General features: G+C 40.2%; 2 protein-coding genes across 2 annotated transcripts; one reads left to right on the top strand and one right to left on the bottom strand.

Annotated features, from left to right (window-relative positions):
- The first annotated feature begins 16 nt into the window (after window positions 1-16).
- Window positions 17-6,387, top strand: chpt1 (choline phosphotransferase 1). Its single transcript, XM_067490025.1, has 8 exons — window positions 17-453; window positions 2,761-2,908; window positions 3,031-3,172; window positions 3,290-3,374; window positions 3,816-3,947; window positions 4,030-4,188; window positions 4,285-4,410; window positions 4,805-6,387. Exons 1-8 carry the CDS (start codon window positions 214-216, stop codon window positions 4,919-4,921), a joined length of 1,149 nt encoding a protein of 382 aa, XP_067346126.1. The 5' UTR covers window positions 17-213; the 3' UTR covers window positions 4,922-6,387.
- Window positions 6,388-7,894: 1,507 nt separating this feature from the next.
- Window positions 7,895-25,187, bottom strand: gnptab (N-acetylglucosamine-1-phosphate transferase subunits alpha and beta). Its single transcript, XM_067490023.1, has 21 exons — window positions 24,860-25,187; window positions 24,397-24,482; window positions 23,943-24,062; window positions 23,312-23,362; window positions 22,017-22,219; window positions 21,749-21,813; window positions 21,053-21,187; window positions 15,485-15,646; window positions 15,147-15,326; window positions 14,649-14,819; window positions 14,405-14,528; window positions 14,108-14,323; window positions 12,858-13,912; window positions 12,577-12,776; window positions 12,271-12,490; window positions 12,043-12,156; window positions 11,849-11,934; window positions 11,657-11,755; window positions 11,359-11,526; window positions 9,990-10,080; window positions 7,895-8,490 (listed from the first exon to the last, which is right to left on the bottom strand). Exons 1-21 carry the CDS (start codon window positions 25,019-25,021, stop codon window positions 8,419-8,421), a joined length of 3,780 nt encoding a protein of 1,259 aa, XP_067346124.1. The 5' UTR covers window positions 25,022-25,187; the 3' UTR covers window positions 7,895-8,418.
- Window positions 25,188-27,053: the final 1,866 nt, after the last annotated feature.

A 27,053-nucleotide genomic window follows, 5' to 3' on the forward strand; every position in this document is an offset into this window, starting at 1 on the left:
TGCTCCTCGCTTCCTGCCGCCTCGGTCAGAAACATTCGACAGTTTCGACATTTTATCGTTCCGCATTGGAAATGGCCTCGTCTAGTCATTGTACCAAGTGAGCTGCTGTGTCTTGGAGTCGATCGACACAAGATAGGCCTGTCAAGAGTCACTACTCGGGAGGATTCTGGGTGTTTGTTACAGTAATTTGAGCAGTGACGAGGCACAAAAACAATGCCACATTTTTTGTGGCCGGAGCCGCTGTCACCCGCACAACTCAAGCGGTTGGAGGATCATAAATACAGCGCCTCTGGTCGATCTCTGTTTGAGCCACCGTGTCAGGTCTACTGGAACTGGCTCGTCCAGCAAATCCCAACATGGGTTGCACCAAACACCTTGACTATTGTAGGACTGCTGGTCAACATACTCTCCACGATGGTGCTTGTGTATTATTGTCCTACGGCCACCGAGGAGGTGAGTACATCGTTTCTGCACCGAGACTGTCCTCAATTACGTGTCAGTATGGAACGAATAACAAACCTCTATTCGGATGTTGCTTGAAGTCATGTTAGGTGGCCGCCTCCACAATTCAAATCCATAAATAGCCAATCTTAAAGATATATTTTGAATTATGAAACTCTCCTTGTTTTTCGGCATACACTTGAACCTCGCAGCCAGGCGTATTTTAATTCCATTTCATTTTATCAAACAAAAAAATAATAATACTGTTGACGTTTCAGTGAAATGGGCCCTGGTTTATGTATCTGTATGAGCCGAATTACAGTGGGTTTCACGATTTTCCCTACTGGATCCTTAATCGCAAGACGTTAACGTGTTTATGGCCACACGCAAGCGAGAATGCTTTACGTAGCCAGTTGTAATCTGGTTAGGTGTGTCAGTGTGTTTCTGTTGAAGAACTGAATGTAGAGAGACGTGTTTGTCCTGTGGGGTTTGGCGCACATTATCGGAAAGTTGGTTTGTATTTGCCCAGGTTCATACAATTCTGCTATTGTTAGCAAACCACAGCAATTTTCAGCCACACTGTTGAAATAATTATTAGTAAAGATCTAGTGTCAACACAGATTTAAATAGTACATGTGACTGTGTAGATGGCTACAGTAAAGTGGTGTAAAATTGCTCTAGATACATTTGCAATGTTGTCCCAGCCACATATCCTCAAACGCTTTTACTTCAACTACAGAACCACAATTTGAAACATAGTGCACAGCTTAGTTACCAAATGACCTATGATCCACTTAACAAGTGTCTCTAGGTTCACCGTGGAGCATTTGCCCCAGCAGGAAATCCATGGGTGTGTGTGTGTGTGTTTGTTTGTGTGTGTCATAAATCTACATCTATATCCAATCCAACTTTGACAACCTTCGAATAAAGTCCATAGTTCATGCAGTGTGCTGATGATGTCAAATTCAGTAAGAGCAAAGATATTTATTTTCCTCTAAAGTAATTAAATAGTGACGAAAGCAAATCTGACTTATGTCCACTGTTATTGGTGACCTGTAAAGGTATGAAAGTCCCCTGCTTGTACAAACAAACATATACGAAAGTTAAGAGTTTTCCTTAAAGTGACCTCTGTGATAACCCTAAACAAGCAGACTCTGATCCAACGAGTCCGTGAGGGACTGAGACGTGGACAAGGAGGAAATCAGCAGGGTCTCTGAGAATTTAGGACAGCATGGGATTCTTGATCTCTCTGGAAACACAGACTTTATTTATCTCTGTATTACACATGCTCACACACTGACATTATAGTGGTGATAAACACACTGTTTGCTACCTCTGGTGTCCAGATGGGCCGTAACCTTCAGCCTAGTTAGAGGAATCAATTCATTTCTGTCAGCTGAAAACGGTCTTTCTCCATACTTGGTGTGTGTTAATGGGTGGTAAAGCCCTATAATACATTGCTTTAAATATAATATAATTGATGCCTACACATCATTGAATTTACCAGGTGGACAGTACTGAGATTTTGTTTTTACTGCAGATGATGGCTCCAGATTTAGGATTTTGTCTTCTGCTGTCTATCTTCCAATTAGAGGCTGGATGGTGCACCAAAGTCAAAAATGAATCATGATCATTTTTGCAATGTGTACTTTAGTCATCAATTATGGCAAAAATACAAAATATTTGAAGCAAACCAAATGTGGATGAATACAAATGTAAAATGGTATCTGGTGAATACCTATAGAGAAATGATAATGTGCATAGGCTGGCAATAATTTCAGTAAGTATACAAGTTGAGCCTGAAACAAGACACGTTCATAGTAATTACATATTGTCAATGGAGTCTAAATATGGTTCCCAATATCAGGTCTCTGCATCCTGAGTGTTAACTCGTTCACAGCTCTGTGTTGAAGGAGTTCAGTCCTGTACATAAATAATGAAGTTATTAATTAATTAAGTTAATTAATTAGATGGAAGATGGTGGTCTAAAAATAGCTGTACTGTTGCTAAGTAAATTGGCATGTTTTTCATTAAGGGTTAATGATTTGATCTATAACTTGGTTTAACATCTTATGTTAGTAAGTGTGGTCTTTCCTAGTGTAAGTCGTCCAACATCCGCTGCATGAAACCCTGCATGTGGTATACCATGTGTAAAATTCTCTTTTAAAAGACTTTCATATTTGAAATATTTGCATCAGATATAATATTTATATGGTAAACTGAAAGAATCAATCTGGCTGCAGGCTAGCTGGAAGAAGTAGCTTCATTAGAAACTAACCTGCAGATCAAATTGTGAATATTTGTTCCCTGTTCCTCAAGGCTCCATCATGGGCCTTCATCCTGAGTGCGCTGGGACTGTTCATCTACCAGTCTCTGGATGCTATTGATGGCAAACAAGCCCGGAGGACAAACAGCAGCTCACCCCTTGGAGAGCTCTTTGACCATGGCTGTGATGCTGTCTCCACAGGTGCTTTAACCAAACCTCAGTTGAATTCTGCAGTTTTGTTACATTTGTGGATTAAAATCACTGCCGCTTTATTGTTGCATTACTTTCCTGTCTTTTTTTTCTCTTGGTTTGTCTGTCTGAAGTGTTTGTTGCTCTGGGAACATGCATTTCATGCGGTGTAGGAAATTTATCAGACTGGATGTTCTTCTGTGGATTCATCGGGATGTTTATGTTCTTCTGCGCCCACTGGCAAACCTACGTGTCCGGGACTCTTCGCTTTGGCCTGTAAGTCACAATCAGTAGTGTTATCTAGTATTTATACACATGCTGCTCTTATTTAACTGTCAAACCTTTACTTTGTCTCTCAAGTTAAGGCTAATCTCACTTGTACATTGTTCACAGGGTGGACGTCACAGAGGTGCAGATTGCTATCATAATCATGTACCTGATGTCAGCTTTTGGAGGCGTGAGCCTTTGGCACACTACGGTAAGGGAGTAATATATGATGTAGACTCTTGTACATGTGTACAAATACACGGGAACACTTAGATTTTACTTTGTGTGCGTAGTTTAAACATCTCCGTTAGTTTTTACATTATACTAATCTGAATCAGTTCCTAGTTTTAGTTCTAGTCTTTAAATAGAATTTGTGTTTTACCCTTACTCTGTGCTGCCTTTGGAGGCTTGACTTAACGTCACATGAGAGAAGTGAGAAGGTAAATATGTATAGCTAATGCTATGGCAACAGGTCATCTATCGGACATGATTTGGCTCAAAAAGCTGAATGTCACCCGCAGTTATTTTCTTTGCTTTGGCCTCCTATCACGCTCGGCATGCCTGCGGCTTTCATACAGTATAAGCACCTTTCTTCTTTCTATGAGGACATTTTGTGTATTCACATTAACTTGACCCTGATGTGTTTCCTTAGTTGCCCGTCATTGGACTGAAGCTGTACACCTTCCCCATCATAGGCATCATCGGAGGGGCCCTTTACTCCTGCTACAATTACTTCTATGTCATTTTGAATGGAGGTGTTGGCAAAAATGGCTCCACTGTGGCTGTAAGTCAACACACCCGTTCCACACAGAATCTGATCTTAATCTTACATAGCAAAGAGTCTTGATAGCATTCGCTCTGTTTAGGACACCAGTGTGCTGACTCCTGGTTTGCACATCGGCCTCGTCCTTACACTGGCCTTCATCATTTTCAAGAAGTCCTCGAGCTACCTGTTTGAGCACCACCCCTGCCTCTACCTGCTCACCTTTGGCATGGTCATCTCCAAGATCTCTAACAAGCTGGTGGTATGTTTTAAGCACTCAAAATGTATGTTTAGGTTTTGCCTCTGTTTTAACCCAGAATGTATTTAATTCGTTTTCTTTACCTCGTGCATCCTGTAGATAGCACACATGACCAAGAGTGAGTTGCAACTCGCAGATACAGCCTTAATAGGTCCCAGTCTCCTCTTCCTCAACCAGTACTTCAACAGCTTCATTGACGAGTACATCGTTCTCTGGATCGCCATGGTCAGTAATTTGTTGTATATACTTAATGTCATAAAATTACGTAGTAAAGCTTTAGTAAAATTGGATATAGAAGCTACAGATTTCTCATGTCGAAGGTTTGATGGTTGGTTTGATCTTTACAACCAGAGTTAATAAATGGATAAATATGTGGTTGCTTACCAGACATGGTTGTGAATATATTAAATAAGCCTAATGTACGACCTAATGCATACCTAATGTAGTAAAAAGCTACTTACAAATGGGCACATTTATAGAAGCATTAAGATATTTCAGATGGTATTTTCAATGGGCAGATTGCATTTATCAGCCTTCAGTACAGTTTTGGATGCACCATTAAACATAATTATGTACATCCACCATCTCTGATATTTTGTTCCGTCTCCTTTTTCTTCAGGTTCTTTCTCTTCTAGATCTGACACGGTACTGCACAGGCGTGTGCCTCCAGATTGCCTCCCACCTGCGCATCCGAGTCTTCAGCATCACCCCGCCAAGCAACTCCCATCGCGACTGACTGCTTGCCCGGCGGGAGGAGGCAGGGGGAGATTCAGATCTCTCCCCGCTCCTGAAAGCAGACGATGAGGGGAGACCCTCAACCCCAAGCCACTGCAGCCTTGATAAAGTGATCATTTCTGAATAAAATTTGCCTCTCCCACCAGACAGGAAAACAAAACCAATTTGACACTAAAAATCAAAAGAAACAAACAAAAAAAAAGTAAAGCTCGATTAAGTTGCCCTCGAATCCTGATCGGCTGTTGTAGCCAATCAGATAATTTTTCAAAATTTAGCATACAATTTTACATCAACGGGCACTCGTGCTTTAATACCAAAATATTTTCATCATTGGATACTTTATTGGTTGGGCAGTTACCAAATTATATCAGCTTTAAAATTTTAAGACACTTAAATCAGGATGGTCATATTTATTTAACGCATAAACATGTGACAATCTTAACTGCTCAGTAAGATTTCATAGATGCCCAAAAAACAACAGAGTACTTGTTGAATGTTTTGCTTTGTGTTTGTATTTATTAAATGAATGTGACTAAATCTGACAAATCTGGGCTTTAAAATGCAAATTGGTTTTTAATGATGATGACTTTTAAAACCTTAAATAATGGCCAATGAAGTTTACAGGCTGGCATAGAGCTACATGAAGGGGTAACGGCGTGTGTTAATGCTGAAAACGACGGCTGTGGTTTCGTTAGGCTTCCCTCACAAACACCACTCCACTTGTTCTGTTTGTTCCGGTACTCATCTCATCCTACATTTAAGAAAGGAGGAAAAAAAACAAACAAAAAAAAAATCTCCCCTGTGGCCGTTGATCAATGAAGCATTAACACTCGACTTGTTCTGCTTTCTTTTCTTCTCCCTAAAGGGCTAATAGTTAATCGTTTGTGATTGTACAGAATTAAACTGAAGACGCCTTAAATATTTGTTGTAATTACTGTTTACCTTGTGAATATTTAAAACTACTTTGTACATTTGTTTTTCCACTCGAGTATTACAACAGATGCAAAAATGGTAACAATACAGTCCTACTGTGTTGTTTTTTTTAAACTTCATCACTCATTTTTTTTTCCCATTTACACAAATGTATATTGTGTAGAGTTGAGTGATTCATATGGTTCTTAAACATTAGTTGGATTATCTGCAATTTTGTAATGAATATTACTGTTGTAATCTGACTGCCTCATTCAGGTTAACTGGGATCAAAAGGGATATTTCTGTAGTGCTGTGGAGTTTGGAAAAATAATGAAAATATCTTCCTCTCAATTTCTGCTTAAGCAGGATTTTGGACAATATAAATTGGCATGTCCAAAAAAAATTAATTTTGCATAGTTTTTGATGGATTTTATAGGTATGCATTGAAATGTATAACCGTGATTTGAACGTTGTTGCAATGTTAAGTAATACAGTAAAATGCCTTTCTACTAACAAATGTGTGGAAAATGCAATAAAGAAAATATTTTTAATGTGTTTTAAGTGTTTGAAAGTACCATTGTGACAATACACCTGCATTTGTTATCGAACATTATCAGCAAAAGTAACTGCAGAAAGCGTCCTGCAGGTGGTAAATATATTTAACAGGACTAAAGCTCAAAATGTAAGTAGTATTTTACAGTTGTAACTGGAAAATCTTTACTACCTCATGTAAAGATGCAGTTTGTTGTGTAATGTTTGCATTAATGTCACTGTTAAATGTGCCAAATAGCCCTTGAACATGGACTACTGTTGAAGGATAAAATGGCAGAAACTTGAGAATACTAAGGGTACATCAAAATTTCAAGCGCAATGCTTTTTGTAGCCATAGAACTGGAGAAAGTGAAATTCCCACAGGGACACTGCAATAACAAAACCAAAACCAAGGTGACTGAACCAAATCACACTTTAATTCCATCAGCGGATCCACTGAACTGTGGAGAGTCAGACCAAGTTACCCAACTTTTAAACGATGTCTGCTGACACATGACAGATCTCGAAATGCTGACAGCAGCTAGTAGTCACTTCCATTTTTGTCACTTTAGAAAACTTTGTAAAACGGATTATCAGAGGAAGCTCTGTTAAACCGTTAAATTGTTTTGTGAGACTGTGTTTACATTCTGCAATTTCTCTCTCAATAATACTTTCAAAATAAAACACGGAACATGCTGAGGGAGTCTGAATTTCAGACAGTAGCAAGCCTGTTGAGTCCCACAGGGACACACATACAGGTGGCTATGAAAGCTGTAGTATAACTTACATGTAGCTCCAACAATTACATCTGCACCATATTAACAGTTACAATTATCCTGTATCCCATTCATTCTTATTGTACTTCACAAGGTCAGGTTGTGGCGTATATGGTCCAACATTAATAAGTAATAATAACACTTAAAAACAATACAGAGCATGTTCAAACAAGCAGGAATGAACAAAGAAGGCACTTCAAGTTTTCACATTTGTAAAGACATAACAGCCAACACTTAAATGTATTATTCTTAGTCATCAATATGTGCACCTTTTCCCTCAATCTCTTAAAATGACAGCTATGTATGCAGTAAAAAGATTAACAACCAGACAAAATCTTTCCAATTTTTCCCCTGACTACTTCTCAATCTTTTACACATTTTAACTAGAACATGTGAAAACAATGATGAGAAATTAAATTGGCTTGCGGCTTGTCCCTTCGGGGGTCGCCGCAGCGGAACATGTTCCGCACGTTGATTTGGCATGAGTTTTCATGTGGGATGCCCTTCATGCCGCAACCCTCACATTTTTGTCCGGGCTTGGACCGATACCAAAGCGGCCATCGGTGACCCGGGCAGGGACACACCTGGTGGGGTGGCCGTTCTGCATCCCAACTCAATGCTCTACCCCTCAACAACAGGCCATCAAAATTTCCTAGAGCCCGGGTGACCAAGAAAACACTGTCCACAAACCTAAAGATAATTTACAATGATATAAAAGAGAGAAAGGCAGAAAATACTAACATTTAAGAAGCCAGTACCAGTAAATGTTTGGCATTTTATTTTAACATAGATTCAAACGATCAATTAACACAATAGTTCCAGATCACTTTCTGTTAAATAACTGTCTGATCGTTTGGTCAAAAACGTTCTTCCTGCATACACACTGCGAGTCCTGCACTGCTGCTAAGAAGTGTTTCACACGTAAACAGCATAAAGAGGAGAGGACGCAAGAAGGGTGATACAGGGTGTAGGGAGTGTTTTGTGTGTTTACGTGTTGTATGAAACGTCTCCAATGCCCCCAGCAGAGGAAAAGAAGATCAACAGGCGTCTTCTTTCTGGCTGTAATTCCCATTAGCGGACAGCCCCATCCTTCATGAAGGATCCTTCTGAAATACATTTCATCATCATCTCCCATAAGTCCTTAACTTTCATTTATGCTGATGCAATACAAGCTCTGGGGACCTTCCACCTAGTGCCCTGATGTGGACCCTCTCCAGGCCTCGATACTTAACAGGAGAGGAAGGGTGGAGGTTGGGCAGGAGAGGGAAGTCTTCCTCTTTCACACCCGCTCAGGGTTGCTGTCCCTGTTCACTCTGCGTCTGGGGAACAGCTTTCGTTTTAGAAGAATCAGCTGCAGGAGGAGGGGAAATAGCAAAGTATTAGCAATTTTGTGCAGCCAAGAAAAGACAAATAAGTCTTCTGTTATGTGTTGGCAGTAGGGAGATTGTGATATAACATGGTGTGAGGAGGTTTTTAATTAAGGAAACAGTTCCAAATTTTGGGAAATAAAGTTAAAATTTAAAATAATAGCGAAAAATAATATTTCCCAATTCATTTAGTACATCTGAATCAGAAGATTCAGCTGACGGCGTAGTCAGCTAAGTAAGTTCGGTGGGCAAGACACGGAACCCCCAGTTCCTCCCAGTGGGTCAGACGTACACTTTGCATGTGAATGTAAAGCAACATTGTAAAGTGCTTTGGATGTGAGCTCTATAGAAGCAGGGTGGTCATGTGCATCATCGTAAGTAATGAGCTACCTACAGCCAGTAACCAGCTAGTTTAGCTGCCATAACCAGCTTTTTGCCATGTAATTAAGGGAAACACAGTCTATCTGCTAAAACCCTGTATCGCAATTGTTTAAACTGTAGAATAAAAAAAAAAAATTATATTTTCGGTTAAGCTAAACTGGGAATTTGTCGTTTTGTGGTGAGTTGTGGTGAGACATCCTTATTAGCACTCTGGTTGCCTAGCAACTGCCAAACATAACCTATTAGTCACATTATAAGTGGTGTTGATGTTTTCATTTGGCTCATGTCTCTGACAGCTACATTTCCCCTTTGTAACCCAAAGAAATCTTAGAAGTTCAGCGGCACCTTCCTCCAAGGAAACACCTTTAGGCTTTGTAGTGTAAACGGTGCAAAACTCACTCAAATTTCTGCTGAACAACAGGACAGATGTCTTATTGTCCCAAAAAGGGACATCAAAAGTCTGTATGTGTGCAGTGAGAGACACACTGGACAAGTCTGACACCTTCCTCAATGGGAAGACTGGTCCCATGGGCAGCTGTGTGGGAAATTCTCCTAAGGTCACTGCAACTATTAACCTTTCTTTAGAGACTGAGGAGAAACTGGAAACTTCTGGCAGACCCCACAACAGCTAAATGTCAATCCTGGAAGAAGTAGCATTTGTTAAACAGTTCTTGACATTTGTTTTCAGAACCAAATTGCAAGTATTTCACAGGAAGGTTGTCCAAGAACAGTATCCTGATTTTAAAATTCTTGAATATAATTTAGTCTTATAATAATGTTTGACACTCCTCCAGATAGAAACATATCTTATCTGGCAGAAGGTTAAAGTATATAAAAGAACTATCTTATCCAAGTGAACAAAGACAGACAGATCTCGTCTTTCACAGAACGTCTTTCATTTCTGTTAAGTCAGGTCCTGGCTCAGCTGGTCATACTGGGTCGACACACGAAACAGACGCACCTCAGAGTGGAATTTCAGTAGTGAAGACCTGAACCATAGCTCAAGTGTTAATCATGGAAAACGAGAGGTGTCTGAGCAAATGTCCTGTGTGTCTTTATCTGTAAATAATTTGTGTGTGTGGTCTGAGTTGGACACACTGACCTGTTCGGCAAAAAAGGATGTGACAGTGAAGATGACAAGTGTCACAAGGACGCAGTGGGTCCAGAACTTCAGCTTGTCCCGATACACCCGCCTAGGGAGAAACACGTTATAAACAAGTTATTTCTTATTTAAACTGAACTCATACTTTGTTGCTCGACCCAACATCAACATGCACAAGTAAAAAGGCAAATTTTCTAATCTGATGACAAACACACCTCAGTAGAGGACAGACAAGATGTCTGATGTAACAAGCAGGAAGCATGCGCTATGCACAGGGCCGCAGGGCAACAGGGTGACAAGGTGAGATCACCTAACACCATCTGTCTATCACTTAACTCAAACGCAGAACGAGGGCTGGAGGGGAAGGGGACGAGGGGATTAGCTGTGTGATGCTCTTTCAAGTATCTTACAAGCTTGGTCTAAATTTAAAGTCTCCATGCAAGGTTGACATTCTCCAGCATTCTCCAATGGAAGCTCCTTGAATACAAGACCAAGATCCCTGACAAAAAAACCCTCTGAAGACCCCGAGGGATTCCCACTGTTCCAACAAAGCTCCGTCCACAGCCACAAATTCTTAACTTAGCCAGACTGGGGGGAAAAATAGAGCCCGATAAAGTACCAGCACATGTGTAACAAGGGCTCGAGTGCATCTACAGCTGGTTGCTGTACTACTCATGTAGATTTATACTGTATATGTACTGCAATCAGTGAATGACAATTGACAGAAAATGAATGAACAACAAGTTATGTCATTAACAAATTGTTTTAATTTATTTGTTTTTGTTTATTTTTCTTTGTCAGTGTCTGTGGTATTTTATTGAATTTGTATGATATCATGTTTTATAATATACTGTAGTAATTTACAGCATTGTTTTATCATATTAAATTATAAAAAAAAATGAATAACCGGTTTCTAAAATGTGAACATTTCTATCATCTTCTCTCCGTTCTTCATCATTGTAAATTAAAGTTCACTGAGTTTTGGGCTGTTTGTTGCTGCAGGAAAAAATAAAACATCTGATCTAAGAATTCAAATTTTGATCTAATAATGGCACCAGATGGAAAGGGACCTTTGTTCAACCTGTGGTGAACATAAAAGTTCAAAGCAAATGTCCCTGTAAATCATGCAATCGGAGCTGAAACATTACTCAAAAAACAGATGAAAACTTCATGGTAGCAGTAGAGGAAACATCTGGGGACCCCCAAAGTAGGTTTTATCCTCGGGAAATCACCAATTTCTGTATGAAATTTACTGACCTCAAACAGCTGTTAAGATATTTCAGCGTGGACCAACACTTTAGTCAGTAGCAACTGAGCCAAGATGTGCTCAAATTATTAGATTTTTCTCTACACTTTATAACCCACTTACCATTCCTGGAGGTCTTCCATATGCAGGAACCTGTTGCGATACTCTCTGGGCAGCTCAAACTGGGACGGTAGCGGAAACATGGACTCATAGAAATCTCTCAGCACGGCTTTCACTGTGGCAGCATCTTTATGGGCGTGATCGATGTTATCATTCAGACAGATGAACTTCCTGTTGGGAAAAATAGTGCAGACATGGGTACAGTTTAACATCCAGCGTAGAAAAGATGTGAAGTTTGGTTGCACCACACAGAGAGAAAAATGAAAAAGACTGACACTAATCAATAAACAGTCCTTCTCACCTCGGGTTTTTTCGAATGTCATCTAACTGGCCAACAACATGGGACACGTTGGTCCGCACCATCTTGAAAGCAATCTCTTCCTCTCCCATGATCTCAAACCTATAGAACAAAGGTCATGTTAGCAGCAGAACCAAACACGAAGAAAAGCTTAAATACACTGTCATATGACAATAACAATACTTGAGGACTCACTTGTATTTGTTCTGGTCTTTGAAGGCTTTGTGGATGCGTTCTGTGATGGGCTTGCAGTGGAGGACAAGACCTTTGGTGACAGGAGGCTGTAGATTTAAAAAAAAAAAAAACATAACCTCAATATTTACTACAAATGCCATTAAACCTCAGCTTGCAGTTGCCTTTTTCTGCATTTCCTCCAAAGCACAACTCACCATGCTGGGATCATAGTATGTTTCCTGAGTGGGATTCACCAAATGGAGCTGAGTCAGGTTTGTTGGGAGTGTCTTTGAGCAGTTTATCAACATCTGTTCTAGACCTGTTAGGTCCTACAAGAACAAATACACACATGTACCTCAAATCCAACAATGACTTTTCCAACCTATTAGGGCATGTCTCAAAAGCTCATGTTAGGGAGAGAAGTTATAAAATCCAGAACGGACCTGGAGGCTGAGTGGCAGCTCGTGAATCCTTGTGGCAAGAGTTCGAATCTCCCGATCAGACAAAACGCCCGAATGATCAGTGTCAATCTCATCAAACACCTTAGAGACATTGAGCTGCTGCTGAGCACTCATCAGGAAGTAGAAATATGAAAAGGCGAACTGCATGTCCTCGGGGTGACGAACACGGTGGCGTGATGTTTTATCAAACTCCTCAGGGAATCTTAAGAAAAAAGTGAGGAGCAGTTACCAAGGCTTCAAGAGAAAAAAAATACAAAAAAACACTGTCTATAAAGACATATCTCTTACGTGTCCTGCAGCTCCTGCATGATAAGACGATCGATCATGTGCGGCATGTGTGCAGGGACTTTGCGGGACGTGAAGCCAAACTGGCTGTTGAGCAGCTTGTTGACGTAGCGCAGCGAGTCAGCAAACGTGTCCCTCAGCCTTCGGCCAGTAGCAGCTCCATCAGTCTCATACATCAGCTCTTTTTGCAGACGCTCTTCTTCCTATGGAGTTGACACATTAATTATTTAAAGAAATTAAAATACATAACAAAGGATATACTTGAAGTAGCAGGCCCTAATTACCTCAAGTAAGTGCTGAAAGTACTTCCTCCTCTCCCACGGAAGGAAGCCTCTATCTGAGGAAATGAAATGTTGGAGTTTCCTCCCCACTGGAGCTCCTCCTGCATCGTTCTCTCCCTGAATCTCAGCGCTCTTGATTTTGGAAATGCTGCCTAGCAATTTGGAAGTCATAGGCCTTTCAATGGCAGTATTGATAGGATACGTTTTTGGTCCTACAAACTCTTCTTTATGCTTATCGTCAATATGGATTGGGCTGAAAGGAGTGACACGTTTCTCTTTTCTGGACATTTCTTTAAAGCTCTGATCTTTCTGAGCAATATTCCCATCTTTCTCTTCCATGGGTGGATTTCTTTCTAGCTGCTCTCCCTCCAAGTCTTTATAAGGTTTCCTCTGCACCTTGGCTGCCCCCTCATTACCTGGCTGTGAATCAATCACCTGCTGCTTTTGAGCCAATGTCCTGTAAGGGTTCAGAAGTTCAGCCTTAGTGAGGTTATAACCCTTCATAGTAATGTCACCAATCAGAAGCTTCTCCTCCAGCTTCTGAAGCTCATTACGTACTCCAAGGGGCAAAAGCGACACATTCAGCGATGGAACGTCTATCACAACCTGAAGTCCCCCACCACGCTGCCTCTGGATCTTAGGACCTCGTTTGTCTTCGGGTATATCTGAGAAGGGGAACACAGGCTCAGGAGTTGGGGTTGGCTTTGGCTCTTTGCCTTCGTCTATGCTTTCAACCTGGGACACGTTAGCACGGGGAATCTCACGAGTGTCGACAGCCACACTAAAGCTCATCGTGAACTCTGTGCTATCACCTCTCTGGAAAGTGAGGTTGTACTGGATCTGGGTAGCGTTATGGCCGGGGTACAGCAGTAGGTGAATGGTCTTCCACTTGTTGGCGACAGAGGTGTGGCGAACCACCTGGTTGTCACTGACGTGGGCCTCAGAGACTCTGTGAGCCAGACTGTCGAAGTTAAAATATGGCCTGATTTCTCCGACTGGCAGAGTGTACAGGCTCTGGTTTCTCAGCAGAGTCACACGGTGCATCTCTGCAAAATGTTCTACAACACACACGAATACACAATGAAATTATTACAGTATCAACAAGTTCCACGACACAACAAGAAGTCTTCACTAGACTAAATTCATTCTTGAATTTGACATTTAAGAAATGACAGATTAAGTTATATGTTTCTAAAAGAACTTTGCCAAAAAACTGATCATCCTCATCATCATTATCATCGCTTTAAATTTACCTTGGCCACAGTCACCGACATCAAAACCACACGACAGTACATTGCAGGCTTGGTCACAGAACTTGTCTGCCAGCCAGGAGTTGGCACAGCCTTGATTACAGTAGGACGTTCCGCCAAGTCCTCCCATACCACCTGCAAACTGCCACACCTGCCCACCAGCTCCACCTTGTCCACCACCGCCACCCCCCACAGCGAACCGACTGTTCCCATTTACACCTGTGAGAGAAAGGGAACAAGATTATGAGACATGAATGACACAAACAAGTTCATTTAGAGAGCAGACTCAGCAGTGTTTACCCAGGCAGTCTCCTCCATCCCAGTCACATGCAGAGTTGTTGCAAGCTTTGTCACAGTAGCCATCTTTGATCCAGGATCCGGGGCACCCCTCAGCACAATTGGGGACAGGCCAGGTGAGATACACCTGCAGTGAAGTGGGACAAAAATAATGAAAAGCTGTGTGGAGTGGAACTAACAATGTAATGTGTCTTTCCAAAACAAAAACAAGCAAACTGAAGCACACATATCAGACTGAGCTGCCAACCTTCTGCCCCTTAGAGTGGCTGTAGAAATCGTCCGGCCAGACGTCTTTGCCAAACATCACGTCATCATTGAGGTAAACAAACTTCTGTGAGAGCCCTGGGATGCGGTGGATGTGGGTCTCTATAGCAGGGGAGCTGAAGGTGGGGAGGTGGCTGTGGTTCTGGAAGACATCCTGCAAATATACACCATACAGTAAATTAATACTGTAAACATATAATTTGGGAAAGGAAAAATATTCAACGAGCACTTCGATTTCTGCATTAAATACAAATCCACTTACAGGCATTCAAGCAAATGGTTAAAAGTAATACTTCTCACTGAATTTGATTTTTTATTCAATACCCCACCTGTATCATAAAGTAAAATTATATCCTAAATAATCCTTAATAAAATTACATTTTCCATGTGACCTTGTCAACTCTTGAACCTTAATGCAGTACACGACTTATGAATAGACATACTGATGAAACTATGGGAGCAGTTAAAGCTTTGTTTTTACCCGATGTGTGACCACAGTAACTCTGGGGTTATCCAGGTTGAGCCAGGAGGGAATCTGTCCGTTAGTGACAATGAATATGTGTCGCACCCAGGGAGCGTGTTTCTCCACTGAGCGCAGCGAATAGCGGAGCTCCTCGTTGTCCTCGAATCTGCTGGCTGAAACGTCTTCATCCTGTTTGGACTGGAGCGTAAGATCAGAAGAGAGAGTAGTAAAGAATTCATTTTCAGTCTGTGTTTCAAGGAATATTGCTCATAATGAGTGTTTGAGCCTTGTGAATATATTGTGGCAGTTGCAAAAAAATTTTAAAAATAAATAAATCAAGGAAAGACCGGTTGTACCTGTGAGATGGCAGTGAGATCCCAGAACAAGTAGCCAGGGCTGATGGTTAACTCTTTCCCATCCAGCGTCAGATTCTTTTTAGCCTGCTGCGTCAGATCAGTGAAATCCTGTGGGGTTTTCAGGTGGAGCAGGGCGATGCTGGCCTCCGAGTACAACTCAAACTAAGAGACAAATAAAGCAGCAGGGAAATTACTTGCTTGGAGTCATTTTTATGAAGTTGGTAATGTTATTACAGCCAAACTAAATAAAACATGATCAATTGATCCAGAAGAGACAGTGATATGCTCACATTTAGTTTCTGATTTATTTCAAATAAACTGGATCCTATACCTCCCCTGATGCTTACTCGAAACTCTATTAGGACATCCATGAATCAGTGACTTTTTATCTGGTGCGACTATAAAGTTAATATTAGTGGTTCAGTGCAAAATATTCAATTTTTGTTTGATGTAGTTACAGTATATGTGCCCCTTTATTTCAAAAACTATAAAACACCACATGCACTGCGGGAAAAATCTAAACACCAATTCCTCAGGGCTGAAGTCACATGTTTAAGCCACATGTTTAGCCACAGTGTGTGTGTGTGTGTGTGTGTGTGTGTGTGTGTGTGTGTGTGTGTGTGTGTGTGTGTGTGTGTGTGTGTGTGTGTGTGTGATTCTGTGAGGTCATCGTCTCCATGCGGGCCTCCATGTGATCTCAGGGGAGTTATGTGAAGGTCTTGTTTGCAATTTCTTTTTTTACCTATTTGAGACATAAAAAGTTTTTTTCCCTAAATCTGGATCTTTTGGCAAACTGAGGACATTTTGCTGATCTTAACAAGTTTGAGGGCCTGTTTGAGGGTTAAGAAATGTTTAAGGCATTTAGTTGTGATGGTAACAGTAAGAGTAAGGGGCTAGGGAATCCATTATGCCCATAACATAAATAAAAATGCAAAGCTGTGTTTGTGTGTTTGATGCATGTGGAAGACATACCCTTGGCCTTGCCAATTTACACCATGTCTGTCTCCTCTCACGTCTCAAACTCTAAGCCTGCCAGGAAAAGCTTTGTCTCCCTCCATCATTCAGCAGCAAACACAAACCTCTCACACAAACTCATGTTCTGCCTCAACCTGTGACGTGAACACAAGCAAGATCCAGCCAGGAGATCACATTGCCATTTTTATTATAGATATTTTCTAGTCCTGATTACGTGCTTTCTCTGTCACGCACACACAGAGCAGATTTGTCGTCACTGTGGCACATCCCTGCTGTCATTAAGAACTGTTGGATAGCAATATGAAAACATTTCTTAGTTTGAACTATCGCTATTTTTCAACCAGCCCAGGTTCCATATCCAGTATGCAGAACAATCTAGAATTCCCAACAGCTTTAGAATCTATTTTTGGGTTATATCGTGCCCAAAAACTGACAAAATGTATGACAAATGACAATATAAAGACATATAATGTAAGTAAGGTGCTGGGCCAACAGGCAACACCAGAACCACTCCAATCCAGCTCAGCATTCATTTTACAAGTCTCAGGAACTCTGCTGTAGGCATGAATACTAAAGGATAGTCCCTCATTTCGATGATGGTAATGGTGATTGACAGGATGTGACTCCAAAAGCCACAGCATATGATTCACATCATCGCTAAAACACACATCTGAACCGTTCTTGTTAACACAGTCACTGTTCACTGACATTCTCGGTCACCTGAGGAGGAGTTGCTCTTACATACATCCTTATACATTGCACCAACACACAAGCATCTTCTAGTGCATGTTGTCGATCATGATGTCTGAGCCTGTTCACTGATACAGATCTATATGCAGATGTGATCCTATAGAAACACCATCCAGTTAAGCAGTCTTTGTGACTGAAGCTCCCTAAATCGGTTCCTCTTACCACCTTGAAGCAAAATCAGAGGCAGCAATACATACGAGCCACGGAGCATAATTACTCAACTATTCCATGCAGAGCAACAGTATTCAGGAACAAGAATCATCTATATTAGTTATGTTTCTCATACTCATTTTAATTAGTCTCCCATTTAGACAACGATCTCTGTGTAGAAAGAAATGCTTTTTTTTTTTTTTATTCTCTCTCATTTTCTACCATAGTTGTAGAATAAGAGAAAAATATTGTCCCAGAGATCCTCAAATTCACAAGACAATGCCAGCGAAAGAACAGATCCTTCCTTTTACAACGAGCTGGGTGGTGAGGATCATATTCTGTTTGAATGTAATAATGTAAGTATAGTGTATTAGAGTACCTGCCTTAAGTATTTACTACATAAATTGTCTATGTTTAAATTTATTTAATTCTTACATGCTAATAGGTCAAAGGTTATTGGTAAGCTGGGTGGCTTCTTGAAATATGTACCATCATTGTTTAAGTGAGGTATACACTGTATTTGATTTCTGCTATGTCTTTATTTGGTTTTGTAACATATTGTTGCATTTTTATTTCAATCATTTTATTTCACAATTTCATGGTATTTTCATTGTAAGAAGAAAATGTATAAAAAAAATGCTAAGCTTAATTTATAAGCAGTAAACCCTGCTCAACTCACTACAGCATTTAAATATTGGAGATAAGAGCTTGGCCAGGTTTGTTGATGGTGTACCGAAAGTGAAATTTAATTTTGAACAAAAAAAACTGCAGGGATTTTCAGTTAACCGTCATTTCCTCCAGGCATGTCCCAGGTATAACTTACTCCCATTACAAACCAAACTGTGACCATAGAGGCCTTTCACTGCAGAAGCAACAGAATATGAGATTAGTCTGGGTAAAAAAAAAAAAGAGTTGACAGCAAGTGTAAAATAATTAACCAAGTGGTGAGAGATCTTTCTACAGTTGGAGCTGGTGCAGGATTGCGCAGCTGTATCAAAGCGGAAGTTATGTTATCCTCTGAAGCAATCGTAAAAAGCAATCCTCTAGATTTCTTTACAGAACAAATTAGAAATTATCAATATGAAAGTATGACATTGATATTATGAAAAAGGGGACAAAGCTTCCATCCATGTGAGCAAATGTTAACAAGTTGATGAGCCAAGATGACTAAAGACACTTCCTGTAACAGAGTAATAATGCAAGGAATTCTTGAAGACACTATTTGTCCATGATGAAAAAGAATACTAATTCATGCTGAAATAAGACATTGTGGCTTTCTTGAACATGAGACACTATGTGAACACATAAAAATACATGTTAATACAAACACATCAGCAGGCTTGTACACAACGCGCTAAGGGCGTAACTTTACAGGCGAAAGCACGGGCATCTGATCAAGGTTGGGAAGCAGCTTTCATCACCATAGCATATGATCTAACACCAGCTATTAATACCTACTGACTCTCACCACTGAACCCCCAACCCCCCACCCCACCAGGCCCAACTCATCCCTCTTTCACAGAAACAGCCCAGCAACACCAGGAAACCCCTTGAAATCCAAACATTGTGTGATGCTACCTACACTTCTTCTTGTCCTAAATAGCCAACACACACACACTTTCCATTCTCTTTCCTTGACATTTCGTGACTCCACCTGTTCCAGAATCATCTCTACTGTCCACATACACACCCCTATTCAATCTTGCAAAACACCCCCTCAAGTGTGTTCCACTCATAAAACAGGTTCAGCCAGGTATGAATACAGATGTTTGTGATAGTACAGTGTGAGCTGCCAGTGAAAGGGAAGGTTGTACGATCCTGTTGACCTTTTGGCGTGCTGGCTGGCACCGTGCCACTCCTAACAGTTGTTCTAATATTAACCCCCGCACCGCCAGCTAAAGTTACAGCCTGCATGCCGGTGGTTAATATCACATGCCCCAACATGCTCCAAAGTGACAAACCAACTGGGTTCGATGATAATATGTGGGTTGAATATGGTTTACCTACATATACTCACAAATGGTAGTTACAGTGATTTTCAACGAGGTTCACAGAAGCAACTTCTTCACCAGCTTTTGGTCCCAATTTCGGATTGGTGACGAACAAGGTCTATTGTCTTTTCAGACCTGACCCACTGAGATCAAATTAGGATTAAATGTCTTGGCCATGGCCAGTGGGGATCAAACAAACTGTTAAGATTAGATAACTACACTTTCTGCTGAGCCACAGCTGCCACTTTTTTAATAAAATTGTATTGTAATTTTCTGGGGTGTTCATAAAATATAAAAAAGTTTTTACACGTTGATATGATTTGAATCATGTTAATTGTTACGCTTCACTATTTGTGTCTTTTTATCCACCTTATAAATTCAACATTAGATTTTACAAGTTGTTTTGCAACCATAAACCTCAAAAGCCCAATTAGCATCAGAGCCCCCTCCTGTCTATGTTGACCCCAGATAAATCTGAGCTTTGGATCTTTTTCACAGCAGACATTTTAACTTAAAATAAACGCAATAAACTGTGTTTGAGTTACACATGTTGAACCTGAGAACAACAAATAGCATACGCACCTTGTTTTGCAGTTACAAAATACAAAAGGCCGTTACAAATGATGTTAACTAATTTATCACCAGCCATGTGAGCATATTTTCGGACGACAGGACAAACAGACAAATAGTCATCCCACATGTCTGCTGGTGTGACAGAGTCTGTCAGCTCTATGGCTGCACTCTGTCGTTTGCTTTGATTATTCCTGAGTAATCCACGCTCGTTAGTGAAATTCTTCAGCCTCACAATATGCAGCAGAGCTCTGATGAGAAAAAATTATTAGATACACAAGCCGCCTAAGGCCGGGCTAAACAGAAGCTCTTTATTCACATCACAACATAACTGTTTAAAATAGAAAAAGACCATGTTTAGCAGGAGAGCGTCTTCTGCTCTACAAGGAGGATCTGACATTTGTTATTAGCCCTGCTATACAAAGCCTTGCTATATAAAAAGATCAAAACCTTACTTTGAGCACACATATATTTGGTACACTGTGTGTGTATGTGTGTGTGTTTGTGTGTTGCAACAATGATAAAGAGAGTGACATCTGGTGGCAGACTAGTGTCTCCAAAGATCTCTGAGGAAATAAAGTACTTGCTCTGCACTGAGTAAACAACACAAACCCAGAAAGTCAAAAGCCAACTGATGTCCAACTCTGCCACCTGCTGTTTAGATACCAACCAAGAATTGTTCTTTTCAGGTAATTAGTAAAATATCTATTTCACTTTTTTTTTTTGAGAATGACTTGAGGTACAATTTGTAAAAAAGAAAAATCAATAATTAGAATTAGCAAGAACTGTAAAAGAAAACGGTAATAAAATAAATATAAAAATAAATACAAGGTTCTCATCAGTCCTGGTATTTCTCAAAATGAGGAAATAAATAACAACAAAAGAAGAATTTCAAAATGAAAGTATTCCAAAGATACGATGGATCCACCTAGTAGATATCAATGTGATCAACAACCGCAATAAGCTTAATTTATTCTAATGACTAATAGTTTCTGAATTCCTCTATCTTCTTCCTCTACTTAAAAACAGACATCTTGTGTTCACACTACTATTAAAACTAATTTTCAATTGATCCTTGCTGCTAACAAACTCTACCACACTAAAGAAACACTTCAGAAGGCAACAGTTTTACCTGTTTGATCTTGTTGGTTATGATGGAAGGCAGTTTTACCCTCAGCTGCTCTGTCTCCTTAAAGGATGCTGGGAAGCCGCTCAGATATGCCAGAGACTGCATTCGGATCAAACCTGGTGCCTCTTTATCTGTCGTCTGCAGAACACACAAATAATGCCATCGATTTTATGAATAAAAAAGGTATTTTCAGGAGGCAAATTTCCCACTTTAAAGAAACAGCAGCAGGTCCTTGAATCAAAAAAAAATTTTTTAATCATTTTGTTAAGAACTGGCCTTTTTATGCAAGTTGATGCTATACTTCATCTCCTACACACACACACACAACTACACAACACAGAGCCACATGTGCACATAAAAGCCAGAAATTACAACCAACAAGATAGAACATTGTTAGGTAGTAGGATGTTTTTCTGAGGAGACATCCATGCGATTAACAAGTCAAGTTGTGATCCATGACAGTCAAAAAAAACTTTTGACATGGCAAATGTAGTTGTCCCTTATGCAAATTACATTCAAAATAGTTATCGCTATAATCTGGAGCCATAATCGAGAGTGTCCTAGTTTAAGAGGTGAACTGCCTTCGTTTTGTTAGGGTAAAAACACAAAGTAAGGAAAATATTTTGGGGAAAGATGTTAAATCACAAAGACTGTCCTGCAGTATAACATGCACAGTTAAAATATAAGTTTTAAACTCACCAGGAAACATCTGGACAAAGTCAATTTCCGTTCCTCACTAGTAATGTCTTTATAGGCTTTATCAGCTGTAAATTAAAAACAAAAGAAATCTTCAGGTAAACAGAAATACACTGATCAGTCCCAGCATTAAATCCACCTGGTGACTTTTATGTTGCAGTGGACTAGTAGTAATTGTTAAGTCAGCTTTATATGAATCGTTCTTACATGCAAAACAAAAATAGCCTGATCTTATTTTACATGAGCATCTCTGAGTAATTGTGGCTTTTACCCTCAGCTTGCGAATGGAAGACTATCACAGAGACCGAGGTGGGTGGGTGAAAGGGCTTGTTCATCAGCAGCAGCTCTTTGGCAGCAGAGAAGGAGGGAAAGAGCGATGGCAGCTCTTTGAGTGTAACGTTGGCTGGGAGAGCGGGCTCCAGGGCCAGCATGGGCGCAATGATGCAGTGGGACAGCAGGCATTCTGGCTTAACACTAAAAACAAAAGGATAGAAATTGAAAACGTTTGTGCACCTTGTGTTCTTACTCTGAACCACTTCCTTTAAACTTTGTGGTTTTCACAGTAAATACCTACAAAAATATATGCATGAAATTAGTTGAGTTCACACACTGAGCAAACGGCTTCCTTTGCTCAAATGTTGCATCGAGCCCGTCTGGTTAGAATGAACAGACACAGAAAGCAGGGGCGAACAGACAAAGAGAGGAAATGAGTTTGTGTGGGTCTGTGTGTGTGGGGGGTATCATTGACCCAACATTTGGATGATGAACAGACAGGAAGCATTAACCCTGAAGTCAAATCTATTCTGTGCTTTACTGGACCATCCAAATTAATCATTTAACTCCAAGTAAAATGCTAAATACCTTATAAGCAAATTTATGTAAAAGGAAACGCCGGTGATTATTCTCAGTTCTCTGAATTGCATCTGCTTGTGACATCTCCTGCCCCAAATTGCTGTTTCAAAATACAATTGTGAAATTAAATGACGTGTCTGTAGGTGGAAGGTGCAAGCAAAACTCCAAATTACCCATCCAAACACTGGCATTTAACGGCCCTGTGTTTTTTTTATGCCCACCTAATTTACAAAACAAGATGGGAGATAATATTTGAAAAATCATCTCAATATTATGCTAAGCACTAACAAACCGCACTTAACACCTGCTAGGTCAAATCTGATCATAACCTTTATAAAAGTATAATATTGTGCAGTATTAGTGTGAGCCAGTACATATTTTCAATCCATTTTCTGCAGCACTGGCTATTTTATATCTATTGCTGTATTAGACCTTTGTGGGCAGAGTTGCAAGTTAAATGAGCAGGTTTTCTTTATGCCTTTCAAATCCCATTATTTCATAATTACAAGGGGTTTTAGTAGCCTCAGTGGTATCAGACGAAAATAACAGAACCACAGCAGAGAGAATAAACACTATAGATAAAATATAACAGACAAGTAAATTAAAAATTGTGATACAAAATTCTACATCCGATGAGTTTTACCGATATCACTAATCCAGTCTAGGTTTGGGCCTACGAGGAGCATCAGACACCCAGCCTCTCCTCAGTCTTACCTGTCTTTTGGCACTTCAGTTGTCTCACTTCCATTTTTGCCCAAGCGTTCCCTATGTGAAACAAACCAGTAAATTACTTTCATTTTCACAATATGTTACCAAGAATAACAATGTGCAGTAAGACTGGGCAATATGCCAAAAAATAAAAATGCTATCAACATTGACATTTATTACAATATGCTTTACCTACAGTAAAAATACGGGACTTTTCTGAATTAAGTGAGTTTGTTACCATTGTTACTCTAATATCTGCCATGATCTCGCCATTATATTCTGGTGTTGATCTTAGAGAAGGTGAAACAAATTTGATAAATGTTTCGGCACTTTGCTGTTTCGAGTATAGGTCCTCAGAGCTATTCTAACCTTTGCTCTGTGATCCCGTCTAAAGAAATTCAATCAGATGAAAGTGATAATACTACAGCTGATGCTTGTATGCAAATTCAAACCGCATTACGGTGTAAAACTGAAATCATTTGAGTGTGTTTGTGCTCCATGGCCATAAAATAAAGAACAGCAGCAATCTAAAGGCACTTTAGATTGATTGTACAGAAGGTAGTTGCACTCTACACTAATTCTATCGAACCATTAACCTTCACCACTACATTACCACAGACAGAGGAGCCACAGCTACCTCAGAGCTCTTTGTTCTTCCTCCAGTTGCTCTTTCACTGCCTTTAGTTGCTTCAGCAGAGCAGTGTCTGTGCCGTTCACCCATGTGTACACCACATCAATGGGCATGGGCAGACAGAGCCTGCAAAGAGAAACATTGTGTCACCCAGGCGGCCATCAAACTGTTAAACAATAACCAACAGTAAATTTCTTTCCCCAGCAGACACCTTCCACTAGAGAGTCTGAATTAGTTTCCGTTTACGCACGGCTTCACCTCATCCATTTCCTCCAGACTCTATCAAGAAAAGGGCAGCTACAGTCTTTTCTGACATATAGGCACCTTTTCACATCAATAATTCAGAATTTCTGTTTTTACTTTTCCGTACCCCATGCAAATTGTCTAAATGAGGGCGTAACACGCTAGTATAATGTTGTGTGTTCGTACTGAGTTCAGTGTAACCATGCACTTTTCTCACCTGCTTTGGAAAGACTTTCCACCCACATTGTCTCTGTAGGAGTCAAACAGCACATGATACTGGTCTCTACTCCACTCAACCACCACCTGAAAGTAGAGGACACAGTATGATACAGAGCTCAGGGACACTTAGTTGCCATTTTACTACATCCCAAACTCTAAGGTAGCTGCCAGATTCTGAAATGCTTGATGTTATAGAAATGAATTGAAATTAAGGACGACTGTGTTGTTTACTACCATACCGATTTGTCATAAGCACCTAATGATTCGTGACCGTCTCCATAAGAGACCAAAGGTAAGTGGGATTTGACGGATAGGTAGATGAGCACGTTTCTTTGACTGGAGGCTGCTCGCGCGGCGCCTCTGTGGGGCTCAGCCGCAGCCCCCGCGCTAACCTGAGAAACTCTGTCGACCAAAGGACGTTTGATAATCGAAGGATTGGTATGGAGACAGAAGAACCTCACCTCTCCAAACTGGAAGGCAGAAACTATCATGAGGACGATCCCACCAAAGCAGAGGTAGAGTCCGTATCGGTGGGACAGACAGGTGTACGTCTGCCGCTGAAGCAGCTTGAGCACCGAGTTGACAACTACCATGGTTCGTCTTGGTGAAGCATATCGACGCATTCATTCAAAAAACGCAGGCACACGGACTACACGAAGAAAGTAAACATCACAAACGATCAAGATCTGTCAGCTGACCGCCAGCCAGACGCTACGACACATGACAACTGTCCATACGTTTAACGCTTCCTCGGCGGCGGTTAAAACGCTGTCGCCCCGCGGCTCGTCGTCCCCCTCTGCTGGTAAGGAGCTGGTTCCGTGATGCCTTCACGGTCTCCTCAGACCGGTGCAGTTACCCCATATTAGGAAACAGGGCTGTTAGGTAACTAAGTGCACTTAATATCACTGTGTACTATACTTAGCTACATTTTTAGGTACTTCCGTTTTACTTTATTATTTTATTCTGTATTACTTATACTTAGCAAATATTAAAACATTTTACTTTAAATACCACTGGGCTACATCTTCTGTATGAGTATGCACTTAGCTTAGTATTTCTACTTGTTTGTGTGTGTGTGTGTCTTATACAAATACCACTTTTACTTGAGTATTGAGCTCCTGTACTTCAGCAACCTCCATTGCCTTAAAATTAAGGCTTGATAATTCTGAAAGTTTCCGAATAGCATTAGGTGTTACTTGTGATGAGTAACACCATAAAGCGATAAGTGGATTGAAAAGCATCATTATTTTCAGTACAATTTAAATTAACACTCAGAAACTAAAATCACTGTAGTGTCCTTGAGTTGCTAAATGCTCTATGTGGTTAAGCATTTAGATTTCGATTATTTTACAGTTTTTTCCATTTTATGGAATACAAGTTCTAAGTGGGGAACATACATCAGGGCTTTGCTTCCTTCATCTTTCTCCTATTATGTGTTTTCAGTTCTCAATCAACAATGAACCTCCAAATAAAATGTTTGATAATGTCCCATTTAGCTTGTGTAAGAAACAGTACCAATCACCTTGAAAGTCAACACCTGAGCTAAGTAGTTTTGCCTCTTTTTCAAAATTCTACCTCCTTTGAACCTTTGAACTGTCAACATTCCGGAATACTTTTCAAAAAACCAAAGTCCGTCTCCGTGGTGGTAAGAGAGAAGTTATGCAGTCTGCTGCTGAGTCAGGACCAAGCCCGAGAAAAAAAAATAGTTTCTCAATATTGTGGCCAAGTCAAGCACTGGCAAGCTCCCAACAGACACATCAACAATTGAGGCTTTGAACTTGCTCCACTTAGCTTCTGTGTCCTCGCATGTAAGAAAGGTTTCTTTGGAAATGTGAGCTGTAAGACCTCTGGATGCAATTCTCCACTAGATGTTCCAGGTTCACACAGACAGTACCTTTATTTTACATCTAATTCAACAAATTTCCAGTAATAATATTAAAGTATGCAACTATGGGTCGTGCATTTCAAAGCAGTTTAAATGGTTGGTTGAGTTTGGTTACAGTTGTTTGATGTCCATAATTGGAATTTAAAGGCAATTCTTGCATATTTCCCATTAATGTAACTATTACAACTCTATGTTTCATGAGTCATAGACAAATGGAAAAACCAGGACTTGAAAAAACAGTTTCAATCCTATAAACAGGATCATTAAATAAATTATTGCAAACACTTCTCTGAGTACGATTGATTCGACAGAAGAAAGATGGGAAATGACAATGCAATAAAAACTCCCTCAGGCTAGGAGTTTTGCAACATCATCTTTAAATATAGCCTCTTATTTGTAAAATCTTTATCTGCAAAGTAACTAGACGTAGCTCTTAAGAAGATGAAATAGTGAAGTTAAAACGTAACGTATTATTATGTGGTTCTATTTCACCTTGGAATCCAAGAACTGAGGCTTTTAGAAACAAATGTATCTAGAGACACCATTAATGACTGTATAAGTATCAAGACAATAGTGACTGAAATGAAAATGTGTCTCTGAACTTACGGCATAAGCCGAAAGGACAACAAACATTTTTTATCACAGTTGCTTGTATTTTATTGAAGTAGTTTATCACTGTTTACTTTACTGCTATAGTTTCCAGATGAAAACATTTCAGTTTATAAACTAAATGCTCTTTTAAATGCAATGTACATTTAAAATTGTAAGAA

This window comes from Channa argus, chromosome 21 (assembly GCF_033026475.1).
Source record: "Channa argus isolate prfri chromosome 21, Channa argus male v1.0, whole genome shotgun sequence".
NCBI lineage: Eukaryota > Metazoa > Chordata > Actinopteri > Anabantiformes > Channidae > Channa > Channa argus.